This window comes from Vombatus ursinus, unplaced genomic scaffold, assembly GCF_900497805.2.
Source record: "Vombatus ursinus unplaced genomic scaffold, bare-nosed wombat genome assembly UNPS02014810.1, whole genome shotgun sequence".
Classification (NCBI taxonomy): domain Eukaryota; kingdom Metazoa; phylum Chordata; class Mammalia; order Diprotodontia; family Vombatidae; genus Vombatus; species Vombatus ursinus.
Window position 1 is genome coordinate 31,506,238 of NW_020954588.1, and position 21,606 is coordinate 31,527,843.

General features: G+C 40.0%; 1 protein-coding gene across 1 annotated transcript in view; it reads right to left on the reverse strand.

Moving 5' to 3' along the window:
* LOC114053209 (EGF-like and EMI domain-containing protein 1) overlaps nucleotides 1–21,606 on the reverse strand; it is a 726,964-nt gene that overhangs the window by 236,852 nt on the left and 468,506 nt on the right. The window contains exon 6 of the mRNA XM_027876127.1: nucleotides 672–794. Within this exon, the coding sequence (XP_027731928.1) occupies nucleotides 672–794 (123 nt within the window). The remainder of the gene's footprint in view (nucleotides 1–671; nucleotides 795–21,606) is intronic.

The window sequence follows — 21,606 nt, forward strand, 5'->3', positions numbered from 1 at the left end:
CCTCAGTACTTATCACAGTGCCTAGCACATATTAGGCATCTAATAATTTTTTCTTAACTGACTAAAGAGAATTGGTAAAGTAGAAGTTTATGATATATAGACCCATTGTATTCATAAGGCCATGCATTTAGAGTTAGAAGGGACTTTAGAGGTCATCTAGTAAAAAGCTCTGTTTTTACAAAAAAAAGAAGACTGAAAGGCTTTGGGGGTAAGGAGAACTCAGTTGCTGGTCATTACTAATACCGTCACTAATGTTATTGGTGTCCCAGAGAGGATACGGCTTGTCCAGGGTCACACAGGAAGCAGCAAAGTAGAATCTGAACCCAGGTTCTCTGACTCCAAATCATGAAAAGTAGAAGTTACAGAAATATTGCTTCTCTACAACCCATTAAACAGGTTTTCAAAGTTCCCAATCCAACACCACTTTGACCAAGCCACACCTTTCAGATAAACAATTTAACAGAAAAAAGATCATTTAGAAATCCCATGGACATTGTTGCCTTTTTAAGACCAGCTATTTTTGAGACCGAGGAGTAGCATTGTATTTGTGAAGTACTGATGGATTGTATAGAGGTTTTTCTTTTCAAGAGCAAGCCTTCCTCCAAGGCCCCCATGTGGCAAGGTCGATTTTCATTGGAAAGGGCTTCAAGCTGGCTCTAATATTTACTCACTTATGCAGGTGCGTCCATCAGCATGGAGTCTGTATCCCATATCACATTCGCAGTAGAAGGAGCCCTCAGTGTTAATGCAGCTCTGCTGGCAGCCTCCGTTCACTACCGCACATTCATCGACATCTAGAGAAGGAAGACAGATGGCCAGGATTACAATGTCGTTTCAATGTCAGCCCCAAAGAAGTGGCACAATATTTCTCTGACACACAGCATGTGTGATCTGCTAGGAAATCGCTGCCTTCGTGGCCTCCAGTCTTGGCTTCTTTGATCTTTTTTGATGTGGGGGTAAACAAGAGATGGAAGGTAGAGCCGCCATGGAGCTCTTTAAAGCTCCTGACAGAGAGAACAAGGGTGGCCTAACAAATTTCTATTCTTCACCTACTCAGTAATTAGACAGGTCCTTGATATAGATGTGTCCTCCGGGGGAAGGAAAAGTGGAGGAAAGAATTACAAGAAGCTAATCTATCTCAGCTGGCACACACCAGTAGATAAACACCAGGCGCTGGTCAAATCCTGTGAATAAAGACAAGGAGCAGCATGGTGACCTTGAGGCACCTCTCATGGGCTGCTGTGGCTACCAAGGCAGGGAGAGTGAGAAATCAGAGTAAAGTTAAGATTTGGTAACTATAACAAGAAACCAATGATTTTTTTTAATCAGTGGTATCATTTTTAGAGTTATCATCTCTGATGCATTTCCCCTTGCTATTTCCTTTATCGATAGAGACGACCTAATCACAAGAATTTTTAGTAGCTTAAAGGGAACTCGCAGGTCATCTAATCCAATTCCCTCATCGCAGGGATAAGGACACTGCAGCCCTGACAAGCTTTGTGTCTTGCTCAAGGTCACGTGAGCAGCTGGTGGCAGAGAGACAATTTGAATATGATCCAAAGTCCAGCGACTTTTCTTTCCACTGTATTATAGTGGCCTCATAAATGTGCTGCAGTTTGGCACAGAGGAAATAGCACTGGTTCTGGAGCTGGGGGTGATGGTGGTGGGGATGTGACTTTCAATCCCATCTCTGATGCTCGCTACCTGTACCATCTCTGGCAAGTCATTTAATCACTCTGGGACTCACTTTTCTCATTTGTAAAAAGGATGCCCTCTGAGGTCTCTCCCAGCTTTAGACCTTTCAGGTTAAGAAGAATTCAATTACTGATCACCAAAGATCAGCAAGAGATTCCAGTTTATAATGACAATAATATTAATGGCAGATATTTCTTTAAAGATCTTTACATCTATCCATCCACTCATTCAATCAGTCAATTAATCAATAGCATTAAATGTACACTTAGGTATCTAACATTGAAGGGATACAAACGCAAAAATGAAACAGTTCCTGGCCTTAAACAGTTAACATTCTTCAGGGAGAGATCACATGGGCACATGTAAGTATATACAAAATAAATACATCATTTCATTTGAAAAACACAATACTGTGAGTTTGGCACTATTGGTATTATGTGGACCAAAGACAGCGGTGGAGAATCAAATAGCTAATATTTGTAGAGCTCTTTAAGGTTTGCAAAATACTTTACACATGACCTCATTGGACTCTTGCAACAACCCTTTGAGATGGGTGCTATTTTATAGATGAGGAAATTGAGGCAGAGAGAGATTTAAGGACTTTAAGGACTTGGCCATATAGCCAGTTGTATGAGACACAATCTGAACTCAGGTCTCCCTGACTCCAGGTCTAGTGTTCTATGTCACCCCTAACTAGCTAATAATACAGGTGGCTGTAAGTCTGGAATACAACAGGCACATAATAGATGTTTTTGAATGAATGAATGAATATCAAGAGTGGCATAAACAATAATTACTAGAAGAGGTTAGGGGAGGGAGGGATCACTTTGGGCCGGTGGTGATCAGTCATGGCTACACTGGGAAGTTAGATAATAACTTGGGCTTTGAAAGATGACTTATATTCAAATGGTCAGGAAAGAGGAACAATGTCATTATAAGTCATTTTGGGTGGTTGTAGAAATGGTGTTAGGGTGGGAATGAAGAGAAAACAAACAAAAAACAGGGAAAGTGCAAATATATTTAGAGACACCGTGTAGATTTGTCTAGGGGACATGAGAGACAAAAATAATTTGGAAATATTTTGGCTAATCACTCTGGACACACACTCCTTCCTAACCACTAATCCACTAATCTAATAATTGCCAAGTCTCCTTTCTACTTCCGAAACATTTCTTATATCTATCTCCTTTTCTCTATTCACATGGTCAGTACTTGACTTCAGGCCCCTGTCTCCTCTTGCCTGTAGCCTTCTAATTGGCCTTCCTATTTCTTTCCTTCCTCCTTTTCATCCTTCACATAGCTGCCCAAATATTCTTCCTAAGGCACAGGGTCTGACTACCCAATCCCATCCCTTAGAAATATCCAAGGTCTTCGTCTTGGCTTTAGGATAAAGCAGAACACTCCTACATGCTCCCCCCATTTGAAGTCATTCACAATCTGGCGTCCACACCAACCTTTTCAGACTTATGTCATGGTACTCCCCTTGGTTTGTTCATTGTTTCGGCCAAACTGCCCTGTGGCTATTCTCTGAACTTGGCATTTTTCTCCCAGTCTGGTGCCTTGGCACAGGTTGGCATGAAGTTCTTCCTTGCTCACCTCTGCCTCTGAGAATCTCTTACTTAATCTCATGTGCCACCTTCTTCTAGCACCCTTTCCTGAGTGCCCAATGCTTGTGGTCAATGCTTCCATCTTCATCAAATTGTTTCACATTTATTTGCTTGTGGACATGCTGGATGCCCCCTCCCCAAGGAGTATTTAGGCTCTTCAAGGGCAAAGACTATTTTATTTTTGTCTACAGACACCCACCCACATATAACAGGCACTTAATTTTTGAACTATTCAATCATATGTAAACTTCTATTTTTAACTAGTTCTGGGAAGTGAGAATTTAAGGTGTTTTCACCCTCGGGGAGTGAATGTATTATCTTGTGTAGTGTAGTAGGGCAGCTTGGGAGTCAGAAATCTCTGGGTTCTAGTTCTGTTGTGTGACTATTGAAGTTATTCACCCCCTGAGTGCCCATAGGCAACACCAGGAGAGAAGAATTTGCTAATTTGCATGTCGGCATCAGTGGAGGGAATTCTCACACAGGGAAGTCTTCTAAAAGATGAAATCACATGTATGTGTGTGCATGCCCACACACCGAACACATACATTTGTTTCTCTAATTTCATCCCAGGGAGAGAATTCCCTGACTCATTGAAGATCGGAAACTTCTCTGAAATTCATAGTTTTTGTGAGTCCCTTGGGACACTAAGAAATTAAGTGACTTATCCAAGATGATATAACCAGAATATGTCAGAGGCAGGACCTGAATTCAGAGCTCAACTGACTCTAAATCTGGGTCTCTAGCCCACATGTCATGCATCTCCCTTTGTCCTTTTTACTCACCCATTGCATCTCTTTCTCTTAGGCAATTAGGTGACTCAGTGAATGGAGGGCAGTACCTGGAGTCAGGAAGACACTTGCTAGCTGTGTGACCCTGGGCAAGTCATTAAACTGCTCTTTACCTCAGTTTCCACATTTGTCTCAGTGTTATTGTGAGGATAAAATAATATTTGTAAAGCACTTTGCAAACCTTAGTGTGTTACATCAGCTATTATATTCATTTATATAATACATACACAATTGCATTACATAATTATATGTACATATATAAATACTATATATAAAGCTATTTATGCATATTGTTGGGCAGTTGAAGACATACCAGGCACCATTTAAACAATAGTACAACAGCAAAAGCAAAAGCAAATAAAAAATTAAATTAATCTTAATTCCATCAATCTAATGGTTGGTTGGTTGGTTGAAGCAAGCAGAAATAATTGATTTAAGAAGCCTTCCCCTTATTTCCCACTCATTTGGATGCTCTATATCTGTACTTACATCTGTATCTATAGACACACATACATACTTCTTTTTTCCATCACAATTCTGCCCAACTGAGTTAAGAACAAGAAATATCAATATTACATGAATTGACTGAATTCACCCATCATTTTGTCTTTGTGTAGGCACTCTCAGCACTGCTTACAGAGCCTTCATTCTCTGGCAAATGACAAAGACTGTGTCAACAACTGGTTTGAATGAACCGGCCTAGTCTAGCTAGGACGCTGAACCCCTGTTTCTTCTAGGACACGTCTGCCTAAAGTATTTAAGAAAACAGGAAGCTAAGACAAGAGGATTGGAGAGATTCAGTTTGGGAAGAATTTCAAAAAATTAGGCACACAAACTCACATGTGCTCTAGAATTCTATCAACTTTCACTTAGCTCTATTTTTCCACAAATGTCAACAAGGAAATGAAAATAAGAGACTTTGAAGGAATGACCCATGATAGGAAATTGCCTCATTCTTTAAGAAATGAAGAGAACATTGGTCCTTCTCTAACAGAATCTCCCCTATGGAGGGGTGAAGCAGTTTCAATTGCTGTGATATTAGACACTCATTTGGACGCTCTATATCTGTATTTATATCTATATCTATAGAGACACATATATTTCTTTTTTTCCATAACAATTCTGCCCAACTGAGTTAAGAACAAGAAATAGCAATATTACATGAAGTATTATTATAAAAATGTTCCATGGGAGGAAACTTGCAAAATTTGGGGAAAATTTTGGGAAAAAACTGGGAAAAATTTTGGAATCCCAAATTTCTCTGTATTTCCATGGGAGATGCACAGAAAAACTCCCATTCTCAGCACTGTGGCAAACAGACACTGCTGTGAGCAAAGATAAAATAATTAGGATCCCCCCCAACTTTCCCCCCTCTCTGCCCCCTCCCCACATTATCCTGGTGATTCTAAGGTAGTATCAGGCAGGCCCAACTATGCTAGCATTTTTTTTCTTTAAAAAATAAATCTTCCCCCCAAATGTTTTTGCTCTATTTATCCTGCCTGCTCTCCCCCAGATGGTCATGGAGCATAATAGTTTAAGAGAATGCAAATTATTATCCACATACTTTGCACATGAATGCCTACTGAGACAACAATGAGCCCACTCCAGCTTCCAAACCACCTGAATTGCTAGTTATTATTTTTGCTTAGATTGTGTGACCATTTACCTGTGGAACTTGAGTTAGATAAATTATTCTTTTTTTTTTTAAATGCCCTATCTTCATCAACTCCTTGCCTGAAAAGAAGGGATTTGGAGAGCAGTCCTGGGTGCTCCCTTTGATCATGGGCCTGCAGACATATTTGCACATATCTCAGTGAAGGCTTTAGAGACTAAGGAGGTCCTCTCAGCCAAGGGGTTTGAAGAACATTTTCAAAGGGGTGGGGAAAGGTCATTTTAGATCCCACTGTTGTCTCACCTCTGCCTTAACCCTTGAAAAGGAGATTACTTCTCCCCACCCTAGCTTGGTCTTTCAAGGTTTGCAAAGCACTTTATATGTATTATCTCATCTGATCCTTACAACAACCCTGTGAAGCAGGTGTTTTTATCATTCTCATTTACAGGTAAAGAAGCTGAGTCTAACAGAGAGTATGTAACTTGCTTGGAGTCACACATCTATTAAGGTAGAATTTGAACTCAGGTTTTCTTGATTCCAAATCCAGGGCTTTTATTTACTACCCAAATGAGGTTAGTCATGGGTGAAATTTAAAATCACGGCCCTACTATTTACAGTCACTTTCCTTTCAACATCAAGGAAGTCCAGCAGTACTAGCCCTAGCTTCATTCATTCATGTGTTCATTCATTCAGTAAACATTTATTAAGAACCTACTACGTGCCAGGCACTGTGCTAAGTGCTGGGGATACAAAAAGACACAAAAGACAGTCTTTGCCCTGAAGAAGCCTCATAGTTCTCAACAGAGAACTTGAGCCAGAAGCTTTCTGCTTGCCCTGTACTTACCATCCAACCACAGGTTGGGATTGTAGTCCACAAAGAATCCATGAGGCAGACCTGGGGAAGTTTTAGTTACTTTTGTATTTGGGATTGATCTGAGACTTGATTGTGGGTCCATTGGGTGAGAAGAATAGAAAAGTAGTTGTTGGGACTTCCAAAACCCGGGTTGGACCAGATGACTTCTAAGGTCTCCTACACATCTAAATCAATGACCTTTTGAATCTAGTCATGAATCTATTGCAATAGTTTAGGCAAGCAATGATTAAACCTGAAATGGGGGGAGGGGTCATCGTGTAAGTAGACACAAGGGGGAAATGTAAAAGATGTTGTAGATGTAGATGAGAACATACTAAGATGCTGGAAGACAGTTTTGATCAGACATGCACTGGCAAATGTTTAACAACTGGCTCTCCAGGGGGAAAATGTATAGATGAAACATTTAAAACTTCAATTAGCATTCTTAACATTTTATGTATCACTTTCTTCAATCTAGACAATCAACAAAACAATAAACGAAGTCCTCATTAGTAGCATTGGCCAATTTCCAATGTGTAAATACTCAGACTGAAAATTTGATAATTTATTTTATTTCAATATTTTCCAAGCAATCAAAACATCCCTTTTAAATGAAATAGAACATCTCTTCTGTATGTATGAGACACCCCCAGAGAATCTCAGCAGGAGTCTCCCAGTGTGGAAAAGGCTAGTGTAGATGCTTCTGAGAGAGAGTTGCTATAATTTATAATGCAAATACTTTGGAGAAACCACAGCAGGTGTAGACATTTTGTAATTGATTTTGGTCAGCTAACACGGTGGTGAATAGGAGGCTTGATCAGCTTCAGAGCATTCAGAAAAATATGAGTCAGCTTTGTTCTCAACCATTTTCTCTTTGTTTCTGCTCTGGTAATTTGACTCCTTTGCTGATAGTCCAGTGACAGATAACACTGTAGGGAGAGAGGCCTGAGCCTTCTCCTTGCACTCTGAAGTCATGGGGCCTCATGAAAACAGGCTTTGATTGTTTGCCAAACTTACCTCATCCCTAGCCCGTTTCATTCTAGTCAATGGAGATTAATCTGGAGGCTCTGACCTTATGAGTTTCAAAAGGTCAGAGAGTGGGCCTCCAGAAACTTGCTAGTTAAAGACCATAGTGTGGTAGCCAGCCCAGCACCCTTCCCTCCAAGGAGCAAGCAGTGACCTTTTTGGACACAGTCAGTGGTACCTGAGATGAGAATGCATTCAACAGTCATGCCGCCTCTGGCTATTTTGCTGGGACCAATGTTACTTAGAATGTCTACTTTAAGAGTCAGCCCACTCACCCCAGAGAACAAAGTGGTACAGAAGAGGATGTGCCCCTAAGATGCTGGGGGAGAATATTTGTACGTTTTTTTCTTTCTTATATCTTTGAAGTAAATATCCCTTTGTAAAGGCTGATAGATATTAAGTTATCTTACATTCGGGAGATGTGGTACAATCAGTAAGGACTTGAGCCAATGGTACTGGAGATGGGGTACTCCCAAACCCCTCAAAGTATCCCTGGAGACCTAAGTAGGGGATATAGCAGGCTTCTTCTGGGAGAGTGAAGCCAGAGAGAACTCACGGTATGTATCAAAGGCAGTGCCATTGGGGAGAATCAAATCAGAACACAATGGTAGGGACATCGTGCACTAGGTAATTCAATACCGCATCACTTGACAGGAGCAAAATTCTCAAAAGGTCAGCTATCTTTCTCCCTGGGATGGCACACAGGGGGTAAACACAATTTGGCTATAGCACAGATCTTGGGAGAGAGTGAGACTGTATTCCAGGTCAATTCTCTTTCTTTTAATCTTTCAGAGCACAGCATGACCACTCTAGGGGCTCTTCCTTATTTTAAGAGGAATGAGAAGTCCTGATCTGGCAATTTTTGTGAGAATGTCATAGAATTCACAGTTGGAATCAACTTTCAACTTCTTTGTTTAATAAATGAGGAAACAACAACAACAGTAGCTACAATAATATCCAACTTTTATAAAACACTTCAAGACTTGCAAAGTGATATATATACACATACATACATACATACATACATACATACATATATATATGTATAAAATCTAATTTGGTTCTCACAACAATCTTGTTGAAGTACATATTATCTTTTTCCCCAATTTTACAGATGAGGAAACTGAGATAGACAGGTTAAGTGACTGCCCAAGGTCACACAACAAGTAAGTGTCTGAGGCAGGATTTGAACCTAGGTCTTCTTGACTCCGAGATTGGTACTCCATGCACTATGCCATCTGGTCACACCTGGAGCAAGGGACAAAACTGGGATCTGAACCCAGGTCTTCTGACTTTCAATCTAAGCCTCTTCATTATAAAACAATGCCATGATTTGAATGAGGAAATGCTGTTTTTCACTCCTCAGTCTTCACCATCCTCATTATGCTGATCAAAAGAAAATGGACGCTTCTAGTGGGATCAGAGGATGTTGATTGAGGTCTGGAAGAACACCCTGAGGTCCTCCAGTCCAAGTATCTCCTTTTACAGAAGAGAAAATTCTTCCTCAGGGAAGTCAAGTGCCTTGATCAAGGTCATAGGATTATAAAACTAGGAGTGGAAATGACCTTAGAAACCAGTCAGTTCAATTTGCCTCATTTTACACCTGGAGAAACCGAGGCACATGTTGGTTATAGGTGCTCACATTCTAGAGGGAGGGACAACACATTAGGAAAGTATCAGCTGTAAGCAAGATGAAAAATCCATAGTCCTTGGGGTATAATGACAGGGCAGATGGTAATGCCTCTTTAATTTAATCTACACTGATGAAACCATCAGTTTCTAATGTTGAACCATTTGATAATACCAAGGACTTTGGTGATGAGAATTTTCTTTTTTGATTCTTAAATAGATGTGGCTCTCGTGCCTGGCAGAGCAGTTGCCAACTTGTTGTGAACACTTGGCTGGAAGAATTGCTTTTGCAAAGGTTCTTGGGTTCAGGGTCTTTGGATGCCTCCAGTAGGGACTGAAGGGAGATGGTAGCCAAGTTGATGATGGTTCCACTTGCCTGACACATAATTCCTCCTTTCTCTTATGGTTCCTTGCTGCTTCAACCAGGTTGGCTTGCTTGGCATGTGATGAAGATGACTATCCCCTTCTCCATAGAATTGGCTTCCCTAGATGATGATCTTGAGAGATAAGATAGAAAGCAAAACTATTGTTCTTTGGGTTCTGCCACTCTCAGAACTCTTGTGATTATCTATCTGTTGGTGACAGCTAGTCAGCAGTTGTTGCTGGTGGTGATGAAGAAGGTGGGCACCTTCTGCACAATGATTTCTCCCCACAATGATGGCATGAGGGCCAAGAAGATCAGAAGCAGGTCTGTTGTTTGTGGTGGCACTGCTCTTTCCAAATCTCTTGGGCCCAGGGTTCTGGGATATCTCTATCAGGGTACAAGGGGAGATGTTGGTTAATACGGCAGTTGTAGTTTGCCTTGCCTGCTATATGCTGTTTCCTGTCTCTCTCTTTCAGGATTCCTTGTTGCTTTCAACTAGGCTGGCTTACCTACCCTGGAAGCCCATGGTCTTCTGTAACACCCTGAGTTTGGTGACTGCACAGCCCTCCCTCATTTAAATCCAATTCACTTGCAAGTCACTGCATCACCTTCCTGATGCCATGGTACTCTTCAAGAAGACGGACAAACAACAACCTTTCTTCTCCAGTTGTTAATCCAATTAACTTGTTAGGACCATTACTGTTGTTCAACTGTCCTTGGTTTTTTGGAAGAGGACCAATGACATCACAGGATGATATGGTGACTTGCAGGTTAATTGGATTTAAGTAAGGCAGAATTGTACTAAATTGTCAGCCTCACTCTCTCTTCCAGAGTCATAGAGGTCCAGTGGCAAGACAAATGATGACTGGTGATAGCCCAGGATGCAATGGCTGACTTTGGTGACTTCTGATGTCACACCAACCTGCAGCTCCTTGAAGTCATTTCCTATGGTGGAGTCAGGAGCCCTGGATTTAAATCCAACTTTCCCATTTGCTGCCCCTATGACGTTGGTATCTCTGCTCTCCAGTTTCCTAATTTGCAAAATGAGGGGGTTGACCTAGTTGTCCTTTCAGTTCTTTTTCAACTCTAGGTTTGTGGTTTTTCAAGACCCAGTAAAAGTCCCACAACCTCAGTATTTCATGCTAAACCATGAACTCTGAGTCCTTAATAGCTGCTCACATATTCACTGATCTGAACAGAGGTACTCAAACTTATTTTCCTCATGGCATAGGATATTGTGCAGTAAAGAATCATGATATACCGAAAAGTTTAAGATGGCAAGAGAAGAATTCTTGGAAAACACAATCTTATCACTAGATCCTAGAGATTCCTCTTCCTTTCTTTGCTCTTTCCCACCCCTTCCTGTTTTCTGACTTCCCAAGGAGTAGCCTGAGGAATATTGAGGAATACAAAGCCTCCCTAGTAAAATTGTTGCTCTGACCTTCTAAAAACCAAGCTAGAAAAAGTAGATGGTAAGCTATCACTGGAAGAAGAAACCAGGGGGTGGGAGGGAAGTTTGAAACCTACTAGGTAACATCCTGGTATACTCCTTTGGAAACCATTGGTCAAAAACCTTCACTGCTTTGACACAGTACACTTAAGCAGTGGTATTGATGAGAGTTGTCTCCTGGCAAATAAGATGTGAGCTCTGACCAAGGCTTCCTACACTCATTACACCAGCAGAATTTCTTCCCAGTGTGAATTCTCTAATATATAAGAAGGTGTGAACTCCAAGTAAAGTGTCATCCCACTTATAACATCCCTAAAGTCCATGGTATGTCAGTGTTACAGTATTCTTTGCACTATGTCTCTTTGTTCTGAGCTTAGGTCCATGATATACCAGACACCGTGTGAAGGCTGAGCCTAAATAGTTTTGTATTGTAATTAAATAAACTTTATAACAAAAGTTATAATATGTTTAATGATATGAACCATCTTATCACACAGAAAATGGCACAGTATGTAAATGCTAGTTATTATTTTTCTATTGTTTTTCTAAGTACAATGAATGGAGAAACTAGGAAAAAGTGGTGACTGGTTAGTATGGAAGTTCTAGTTGCTCTTTAGGGAATACCCATGTTGGGACACGGTAGTGAGACACCATGACCAGAGAGTCAGGGGTACATCCTGTAGAGGAATGAAGGCATGGCTAGTGTGAATGCTGTTCTTCAAATGGCAATTCTAGAAGGAATCAGTCAATCAGAGGAAGAGGCTGCAGGGGTGGAGGCAGTGTTGTGTTGGGAGGGAAAGGGGAAAAGAATAAGTTTTTATTAAGTGCCTACTATGTGTCATGCTAGTAAATGTTTAACAACCAGCTATGTGGGGGGATGTAGGATAGCACAATAATCTACATTATTCACATTTTATCCATTGCTTTCTTAAGTTTAGATAATCAACAAAACAATAAACCAACCCCTAATCTATGTTATTTGCCAAATTTCCAGGTATAAATGTTAACACTGATTATTTAACAATCTGTTCTCAAGTCAGAAATTACATTGCTAGGGCTGTGTTCAAAACTATCTACAAGCAGACAGCAGGAGAAATACGGACAACTGGGCTAGGGTTGATTAGTGAGTCACACAGCTCAATCTTCAGAACGAAAAATAGCCTTAAGGATGATTTCATATTTTGGATGAGGCTATAGGAACTGGGCTTTGGAAATGATTTCTGTGGTTCACTGGGGGGCATGGACTCTTTGGATAAAGCGAGAAGCTGCTTTCAGGTAACTCTGAAGATGTGTGGATTTGTGACTCAGGGAGATCCCTGCATGCACTTCTCTGGTAGAGGATAGTTAGAGGTAGATATCCTGGGAGTTCCACAGCTAAACTTTGACCCTTCTATAAGGGTCAGGAGGCAGAGCAGGGAAGCCAATGGAGTTCTGGTCAATGTTTGGTTAAATATAGGACAGTGCCCTTCTCTCTGTTGTGGGGTTCATTAATTCATTCAAACATTCATAATTTATTAAATGTTTATTATGTGTGAAACATCACACCTTCCTAAATGTCAAGGATGAGAAAAAAGACACTTATGATGTGGTGTCTCCCCTCCTAGAGCATATGATTTTATGCAAGAGATAGGACAAGGATACTATATATGTACACAGGTGCAATACTATAAACTAAATGGAAAATAACTTGATAGTAACTAAAACATAGAGTAGAAACTAAGAGTATAAGAGAGGAACAAAGTGATGTGGGAGGACAGAGAAAGACATCTTTCCATCCTTCCTTTCATTGATAGATTATATATAATACACATGCATGTATAAACATGTATATAGATAAAGGCACTTTATAAATAGCATACCTATGTACATATGCATATATATGTGTATGTACTGCATGCCAATATACAATACATGAATACATGTGACACATGTGTGCATGTATTGTGCAATGTGAATGTGTACATACATACGTGTATACATACGTACATAATACATACAATTGTTCATCTTTTTTTTTTTTAATAGGCAGGGAATCTGAGGTCAAAACAGGTTACATAACTTCACCTGGGTCACGTAAACAGAAAATCAGAAATATGGGCTTCAAAGCCACACATTTAGACTTCAAACTTAGTGTCTCTCTTTTGCACCACTGCCTCACACTAGACTAAGGGTGTAGTAAGGACAGACATGGTTTCAGCAGGGGAAGCTTCACTATTCCCCTTTGGCTTCATAGAAGAAGCCAGTGAGGGAGAGTCACGTTAAGTATTGTCCAACATTAAATTAAGGGTATAGTGTACACCCAAGACACTGGGGCAGCAAGGTGGTGATGTGAATAGAGTACTGAAGTCAGGAAGACTCATTTTCTTGAGTTCAAATTTGGCCTCAGACACGTAAAAGCTGTGGGACCCTGGGTAAGTAATTTAACCCTGTTTGCCTCAATTCCTCATCTGTAAAATGAGCTGGAGAAGGAAGTGGCAAATCATTTCAGTATCTTTGCCAAGAAAACCTCAAATGGAGTCACAGAGTGTTGGACACGACTGAAAAAATGACTAAACAACGTCATGTGAACCAACCATATCTTTACAAAAAAACCCACTTCTGTGAGGTTTGCCTTATTCCGGGCCAATCAGGCAGCAAGCATGAGACTGATTGGGGTGAAGTGTAGATGTGTGAGCAGACTTGGGTGACCTAGCATTGGCTGAATTACAGAATCATAGGATCTGAGAATCAGAGGGGATCTCCAAAACTATTAGTCCAGTCCGTACCAAAAAGAAACCCCAAACTATAGTATAAATCTCTTCCTCTTTACTGGCTTTTTTTTCTGCTACCTATTAATATGCTGATATACCCTTTCCCCACCCCATCCTTTAACAACAAAATCAAAAAACCTTCTCATAATCCAACCATCCTTGTAGCTATTTTCCAACATCTATCTTCTTTCTCATGGCTGTACTCCTTGAGAAAGTCATCTACAATTAGTGCCCTCTACTTCCCCTACTCCCTCTCTTCTTAACCCGCTATAGTCTGGCTTCCAACCCTATCATTCAGCTGAAATTGCTCTTGCTAAAGTTACCAATGGTCTCTTAATTGCCAGATCTAATAGAAGATGTCTCAGTCCCTATCCCTGATCTCTTTGAAGCCTTTTACATGGTCAATCTTCTCTTCTCTTGGATAATCTCTCCTCTCCAGGTTTTTACAGCACTATTCTCTTCTGGTTCTCCTGCCATCTGTCTGGCTATTTTCCTTTGCTCCCACTTACTGTGAGTGTCCCCCAAGAGTCTATCCTTGGCCCCTCTCTCTTCTCCCTCTATACTGTTTTGATTGTTTTCTTCATCAGCCCTCATGGATTTAATGATCATCTTTAAGCAGATGATTCTCATATGCCTTTATCCCTACACTAACCTCTCTCCTGATCTCCAGTATCACATCACCAGCTTTCCATTAGACATCTTGAATTGGATGTCCTGCAGAAGTTTTGAACTCAAAATGTCCAAAAGAGAACTTGTTATCTTTCCCCTTAAATCATCTTCTCTTCTAAACTTTCCTACTTCTGCCAAGGGCATCATTATCCTCCGTCAGCCAGGCTTGCAACCATCTTTGACCCTTTACTGACACACACATGCCACAAACCTAACCTATTGCCAGGTCTCATAATTTCTACATTTACAGCATCTCAATCCCTTTTCTCCACTCACGCAGCCACCACTCATGCAGATCCTCATCACCTCACTCCATGACTATTGTAATCACCTTCCTTCTGGTCGGTCTCCCTACCTTAAATCTCTACCCACTCTAGTTTATCCTCTTTTGAGGTGCCAAAATGACAGTCCTAAAGTGAAGTCCTGACCGCATTACCACTCCTCCACTCAATAAACTCTCGTGGCTCACTGTGACCTCCAAAATGAAATATAAATCCCTTGATTTGCCTTTTAAAGCTCTTAACAATCTAGCCTTTTCTTACATCGGTTGGCTAAACTTTTCTCCCCTCCACTTACTCTATGATGCATCTGGAGCTTTTCTTTATGTACTTCCCACATACCACTCCATTTCCCAACTCCGTGTCTTTTCAGTGCCTGGAATGCTCTCCTTCCTTGTCTCCATGTTCTGGTTTCTCTGACGTCCCTCTCATCTTAGCTAATTTGTTTGGGGACTGGCACCTAAATACAGGCTTAATTTCCTTTTAAACAAAATGCTATAAAATCAGCGATTGTATAGTGGAATGAATACTGAATTTGTACTCAGGATCTGGGTGTAATTCTTGGCTTTGCTAAATATTAATAACAATAATGATGCCATTAATAATTACTTTTTTATCTAGTGCTTTAAGGTCTGCAGAACTTTTTATGTGCCATTAATCTTATTCAATCTTTGTAATACCCTTATGTGCTATTACCATGTGTATTATCTCCCCATTTTACAGATATGGACACTGAGACTTGGAAACGTGAAGGGACTTGCTGAACTGCCATTAGTGAGTGTGAGAGGCAGGACACACGCTCAGTTGTCTTCAGCACCCAAGTCCGGTGCTTTGCTATTCATATGACTTTAGGCAAAGCATTCAATCCCTTTGCTGCTCAGTGTAAAATGAGGGACTTGACTTTGGGAACCTCCAAATTCTCATTCAGCTTTAAAGGTCTTGTATCAGTGAGCTACTAGTTACCACATCCAAGTTCAGGTTTAGCATTCTGATACAATGCAGCACCTTCAATGGTTAACATTCTAACCACTGGCAAGATCTGAAGTGCCGAATAAAATGTTCATTGTAGTTTTGGGACTGTTTAAGGCTCCGCCAATGGTCCGCCAGAGAACTGGGGAGGCAGGAGAGTCTTTTAGTTAATAGGGATTTCTCCTGCGATCTTCAAAAGCAAAAGGTGCAGAGGCCTTGCTGCTTTTATGCTTAGTGGCCGATTAGATTGAGTTTTTCCTTGATACATTTGCAACCATATTCTTTCTCAGCACCAACAATACCCATGATGTTTGCTTGGGGAATTGAAAGCATACCCCCGAGCTATTCAATACCAGAATTACAATGTCTAAAAAAAAAATGCACACACAAAACAATCCAGTTCCTCAGAAAATGTAAGCTCTGTGAGTTTACAGATTAGGAGAACCATAGCCATAACCTTGGTATGGCAAGAGGGAGTCAAAATTAGGTTGCACAATTGGCTTACTGAGTTGCATCAAGGCCTCTGCTAAAGTCAGACTTTAGAACTGCAAGTGACCCTGGGTTCTAGAAGGCAATGCTAAGGAAGCTTTGGCAAGACCTACCAAGCTGAAAAGGCCTTGGGCACACAAGTAGTCTGAGGAATTGACTAGTAATTTAACAAAGAATCCTACTTAAACTGAGAGAGACTTGTCACCAGAAGAATGGGCCACCAGGTGATTTTTTTTTAATTGGGAGGCACATGTAGAGCCCTGTCTATGAAAGCATGGAAGAAGTGGTCACAATAATAGAATCACAAATCCCTGAAACAATCCCAGAATTCCAGAATTGTAGAGCTGAAAGGGACCTCACTGGCTGGTCAGTCCAATCCATACTTGAACAACAATCCCTTCCAGAGTGTACACTATAAGTAGCTACAAAGATTTTCCTTGTCGGTCTCCAGTAAGAAGGAGTTACAAACTTCTGAGGCAGTCTCATAGTTTTTTTTTTTTAGAATAATGGAATCTTTAGGAGGCCCCAGCTCCATCTCCATCAAGCTAACATAGCCTGTCCCCTGTCTACCTTTCCAGATATTTTATTCCTTAATCCCCTCCACAACCCAATGATGTAGCTGTGCTGATGTACTGGAAGTTCTTGAGGATGTCACTCCCATCTCCCATCTCTGCACCTTTGTACTTGCTGGTCCCCATTCCTGGAATGCTTTGCTCCATCACTCCCTCCTCTTAATTTATCATCTTCTTTCAAGACTCAACTCAAAGTCTACTTCCCCCAACCCCACGAAGTCCTCCCCATCCTCTTTTGCCTTCTCTTTCCAGATTAACTTCCATTTACTTTATATCTCTTATGTACCCATGTTGTCTCCTCCATTAGACTATATGGTCCTTAAGGTCAGGGACCATTTTGGCTTTTATTTGTATCTTTAACACTTAGCCCAGTGTCTAGTACACAGAAATTGCTTGTTGACTGCAATCAGAAACGTGCAACAATAAGGTTGGAAAGTATCAAGCTACAAAAAGTTTTAAGCATAATAGGGAGTTGCTGAAATTTATGGAATAGAAGGATGCCATGATCAGATTTGTGACTTACAAAAACCCATTGGGAGCAGTATGGAAGATGGATCAAAAAGGAGAGAGATGAGTCAGGGAGACCAATTATGAGGCTTTTTCAGCAGTCCAAGAGAAGGATTATGAGACTTGAACTAGACTGGTGAATGTGTGAGTGGAGAGAAGGGTTCAAGTTCAAGAGATGTTACGGAGATAGAAATGCAATATGGCGACTGATAAGGGGGTGAGTGGCTGATGGCACCAGGACGGGGGACCAAGGGGGATGTTAATGGTCATTTATATATCACTGAGTTTTAGAAATGAGGTTTTCTTTTAGGAAATAAAGAAGCCGCCCTTCAAATTTTTAGCTTTATGCCTCATATTTCAAAACACCTTCGTAATCATTGCTCAGAGGTAGATTACATCTCTTGAGTAGTATAACTCCAAATATCATTATTGAGTGGTTTGATAAAATTGGCTCCATGCTGATGAAAGTGCACAAAACTATGGAGGAAGTAATAACAAGCTGAAATAAATGCTAATCATTTTTTTCTCTAACGAGAAACTTCTATATCTCTTTCTTCTTAAAATTTGTACAAAAGAAAAGAAACAAGAAAATTTTACTTTTCTTCCTTGTAAAATTGCTTGGATACACACACATACATACACATATATGTACATATAATTACTTTGAGCTATTTATCTCTAAGTAATTTTATTTGTAAAAGTATATACAATATGTAACATATTATATATGTCATATAAATATTTATAAACAGACTTGTAAAATATGTATATACATATAAATATACATATGAGTTTATAACATTAATACTTGTTAAAATATATTATCTCCAAGTAATTTAAATATATATGTATTATATATATATTTATGTGTGTTTATGTATACATATTGCCAAATTATGTGTGTACACACACAGTAAATTAGGAAAAGAGTCCAATCCCAACATCATTGTTTGATTCAATTATTTTGTTTGTGTTGACTCATCAATCTGGTCACTAGATAGTCTGGGCAAAAAATTTATTTTCATAAACTTTTGTCCTAAAATAATCAAATTTACCAATTCTTTTGGTTTGTAGTTAAGTGGAATCTAAAAGTGATTTGAATAGAAAAGGATCTTCAATAATTAGACATGATATTTTCATAATAGCTAGTCTGGAATAATGGATAGAGTGGTAAAATTACAGAGACAAAGGTCTAGGTTCAAATTCTGTCTCTGACATTTGCTAGCTTTGTGGCTATTAGCAAATCTCTGACTCTTCAGAAGACTAAGATTATCAAGTAAGTTGTAGTCAGGCAGGCCATAGATGCTTATTAAGTGCTTACTATGTAACAAGTACTGGGATAAACACTGAGAATACAAATACAAGCAAAAATACAGTCTCTGCCCTAAAGGTGCTTCCATTCTAGCAGATTGTAAAGTCGACGGTGGTAGATGGATTCTGAACCATCGTTGGTAGAATGAATTCCCACACTGAGAAAATTGCAGATTCTTGATGTCTTGACTATTTCATCTTTCCCGTGAATACCTAAGTATCCATCACTTTTGAAAACTGTCTGAAAGACTGAAGTCCAAGATGTCAGAAAAACCCATCAGGAAAGTTGTTCACCATGGATGCCTCTGATAATAAACCACTAACTCTGGTTTGTATGGTCCAAAGAACCTTTCTAGGGTCACTTTTAGTTGACTGAAGTCTAAGAGGGTGGCTGTAGATACTACGTCCTCCCCTTACCTTGCCCCATTTTTTACATTTATTTATTCAAACACACATCTTTGAACATATTGCCTAATGAAACAATGTGGGTTCATATTCTTCTGAAAACAGTTTTAGCTTCACATTCAAGAGACTATTTTCATTTAAAGTGCACCTCTGCACTATGCTGAATTTAAGAACCTATGAGCATTTCATTAGAAATCCATTTAAAAGTAATTGTCTTCCTTTTTAATGTACTCACTTAACCTGTAGTCAAATTGTTTCTTCTGTCGTTACAAAATGGCTCATACAATAATCAGATTCTCTATCACTTAAAATTATTTCAGAAACATCCATAGTTGTAAATTCAGTTTAAAACGGGCTAAATTCAAAGACTGCCAATAATTGTGCACAAAAACTAGAGTGCTGATGGCATCTATATGTAGGACTTCTAGCTAGGAAAATTACCAGGTATATTCTCATTGGTATGCTTATTACTGTTGTTTTGGGGTACAAATGTATCAGCTGAGGCTTATTCTCTTGTAAGTGAAGAAACATCAAACAGTGCCATTCTAAAAAGGTGTTTATTTCATAGTAGGTGTCTGCAGGGAGTAAAAAATCCTTTTTTTTTTTGGTTCAGGTCTTTTGAAGATAAAACAAATAGATAAACAAAAAGAAGCAAAGAAATATGGGTAATTTGGAAAGTCAATAATATTCAACTCTACTCTAGACATCCACACATGGCACATTGGACCTTGTTTGCTGTCACCCGGAACTGTTCTGCTTCCAGTATTTGAGAAGCCCTCTTCTGGTTCCAGTTACTCCTCCTTTCATTCTTCACTTTTTTCCTCACTTTTACTAATCTTGCCTGTCACTCTGACCACAGTTCCTGTAACCCTTTCCTAGTTTCTGAGTTTATCCCATCTCTATCTGACTTCACTTGTTTCTCTGTCCAGTTTGGGTACCATGGCCAGCCATGTCAGTGATGGTCTAACATCCCAGAATCCCTTGCTACCTTGACCATCACTCATATCCACCTTGCTAATCATTGGCCATCTCCAACCACTGTCAGTGTTTGTACTTCTGGGATGCTGAGTGTTTCTGGATTATAGGATCATATAATTAGTTCTGGAAGGGATCACTAAGGCCATCTAGTCCCTCCCCTTCAATTCAGATGAAGAAACTGAGGTCTAGAGAAGTGAAATGATTTTTCCAAGTTGCAGAGATGGTAAGTAGCAGAACTGAGATTCAAATCTGGGTCAACATTCTTTCCACTGTACGAGGCTGGTCCTGTCATCTAAATTCAGAGGCACTCTCACTGAAGCTAGGAAATCCTTTTGGTCATCGTTTGTTTACTCCTTATCAAATTTTCCCCAGCAGTGGATGCTCCAAATCTCCTCTCTGCTAAGCACTCCAACTCCACCTCCTTTATTAGCACTGGATGGCCTCACGTTCAATGTTATTGAGAAGGTATCATAGAATTTATCAGAGTGAGGACCCTTGGCTATCCTCCTATCTACCTCAAAGCTCAGTACTTCAGAAGAGTTCCTTCTCCTTTCCAAGGCCAATCCCTCCATCTGAATCTTTGGTGCATCCTTCTTATTTCTTCCAGAACTATGATGAACCCCTCTGTGGACTCTTCTTCAATCTCTCCCCTTTCAATCAATAAACTCTTTCTTCTTTGCCTTTATCAATGCAGGCCATCCAGAGAGACAGTCTTACCATCATGAAAAACATACCGAGATATTGAAGAAAGAGGAACCTATGTCAACTAGGTAGTAAATAGGTTTTGTTGAGGGAGTTAACTCACAAGTGTAGGTGGCCACTGAATGGTAGTACATCTCACCATGGCCAAATGAGATGAGATATTACATAGAAACAGAATAAAGAAGGTTTGGTACTGAGGATGGTCTGTTCTTTTCACATGGGTTAGAACTGTTTTTTTTTTTTATCTTGATCATAATACCACGTCCCCCCACTCTTGCTCCCACTGTGCATCTCACCTATAATTGTGCTTGGCCCTCCACCTTAATGAACTGGCTTCCCTCGTCCCCAGTCCATGGTTGTAGCATCATTATCCATCTTCTCACCATCAAACTTCTTTAAAAAATGAATCTACATTTATTGCCTCTATTATTACACCTCCTGCTTATTTTTTAGGATCATAAACCTGGAGCTGGAAATGATGTTGGAGGCCATTGAGCACCACCCCTATATTTTACAGATGAAGAAAAATGGAGATTAAGTGAATTGCCAATGGCTATACCATACCATATCAAAGGCAGGATATGAACCTAGGTTGTCTGACTCCATAGTCAGTACTCTTTAAACTGTATCACTTAACCCTTCCCAACCTGATTTCTAGCACTTCCCTCCCCCCAACTCTGTTGAATATATTTCCAAAAGCCACTACAAATTACCTAATTACCAAATCCAGAGGCATTTTTTCCTATTCTCTTTTTTCTTCACCTTGGAAACTAAGGCAGAGTGGATCGAGAACCAGGAAGACCTAAGTTAAGGTTCTATCTGTTTCACATACTGACTGAGTGACCTTCCCAGTGCCCTACGGATCTCTCTAAGACTATGAGTTGTGAAAAAAGTGTTGATTTGCATTAACAGAGGGAGTTACCAGAATTCTGTATATCAGTAAAATAACAGG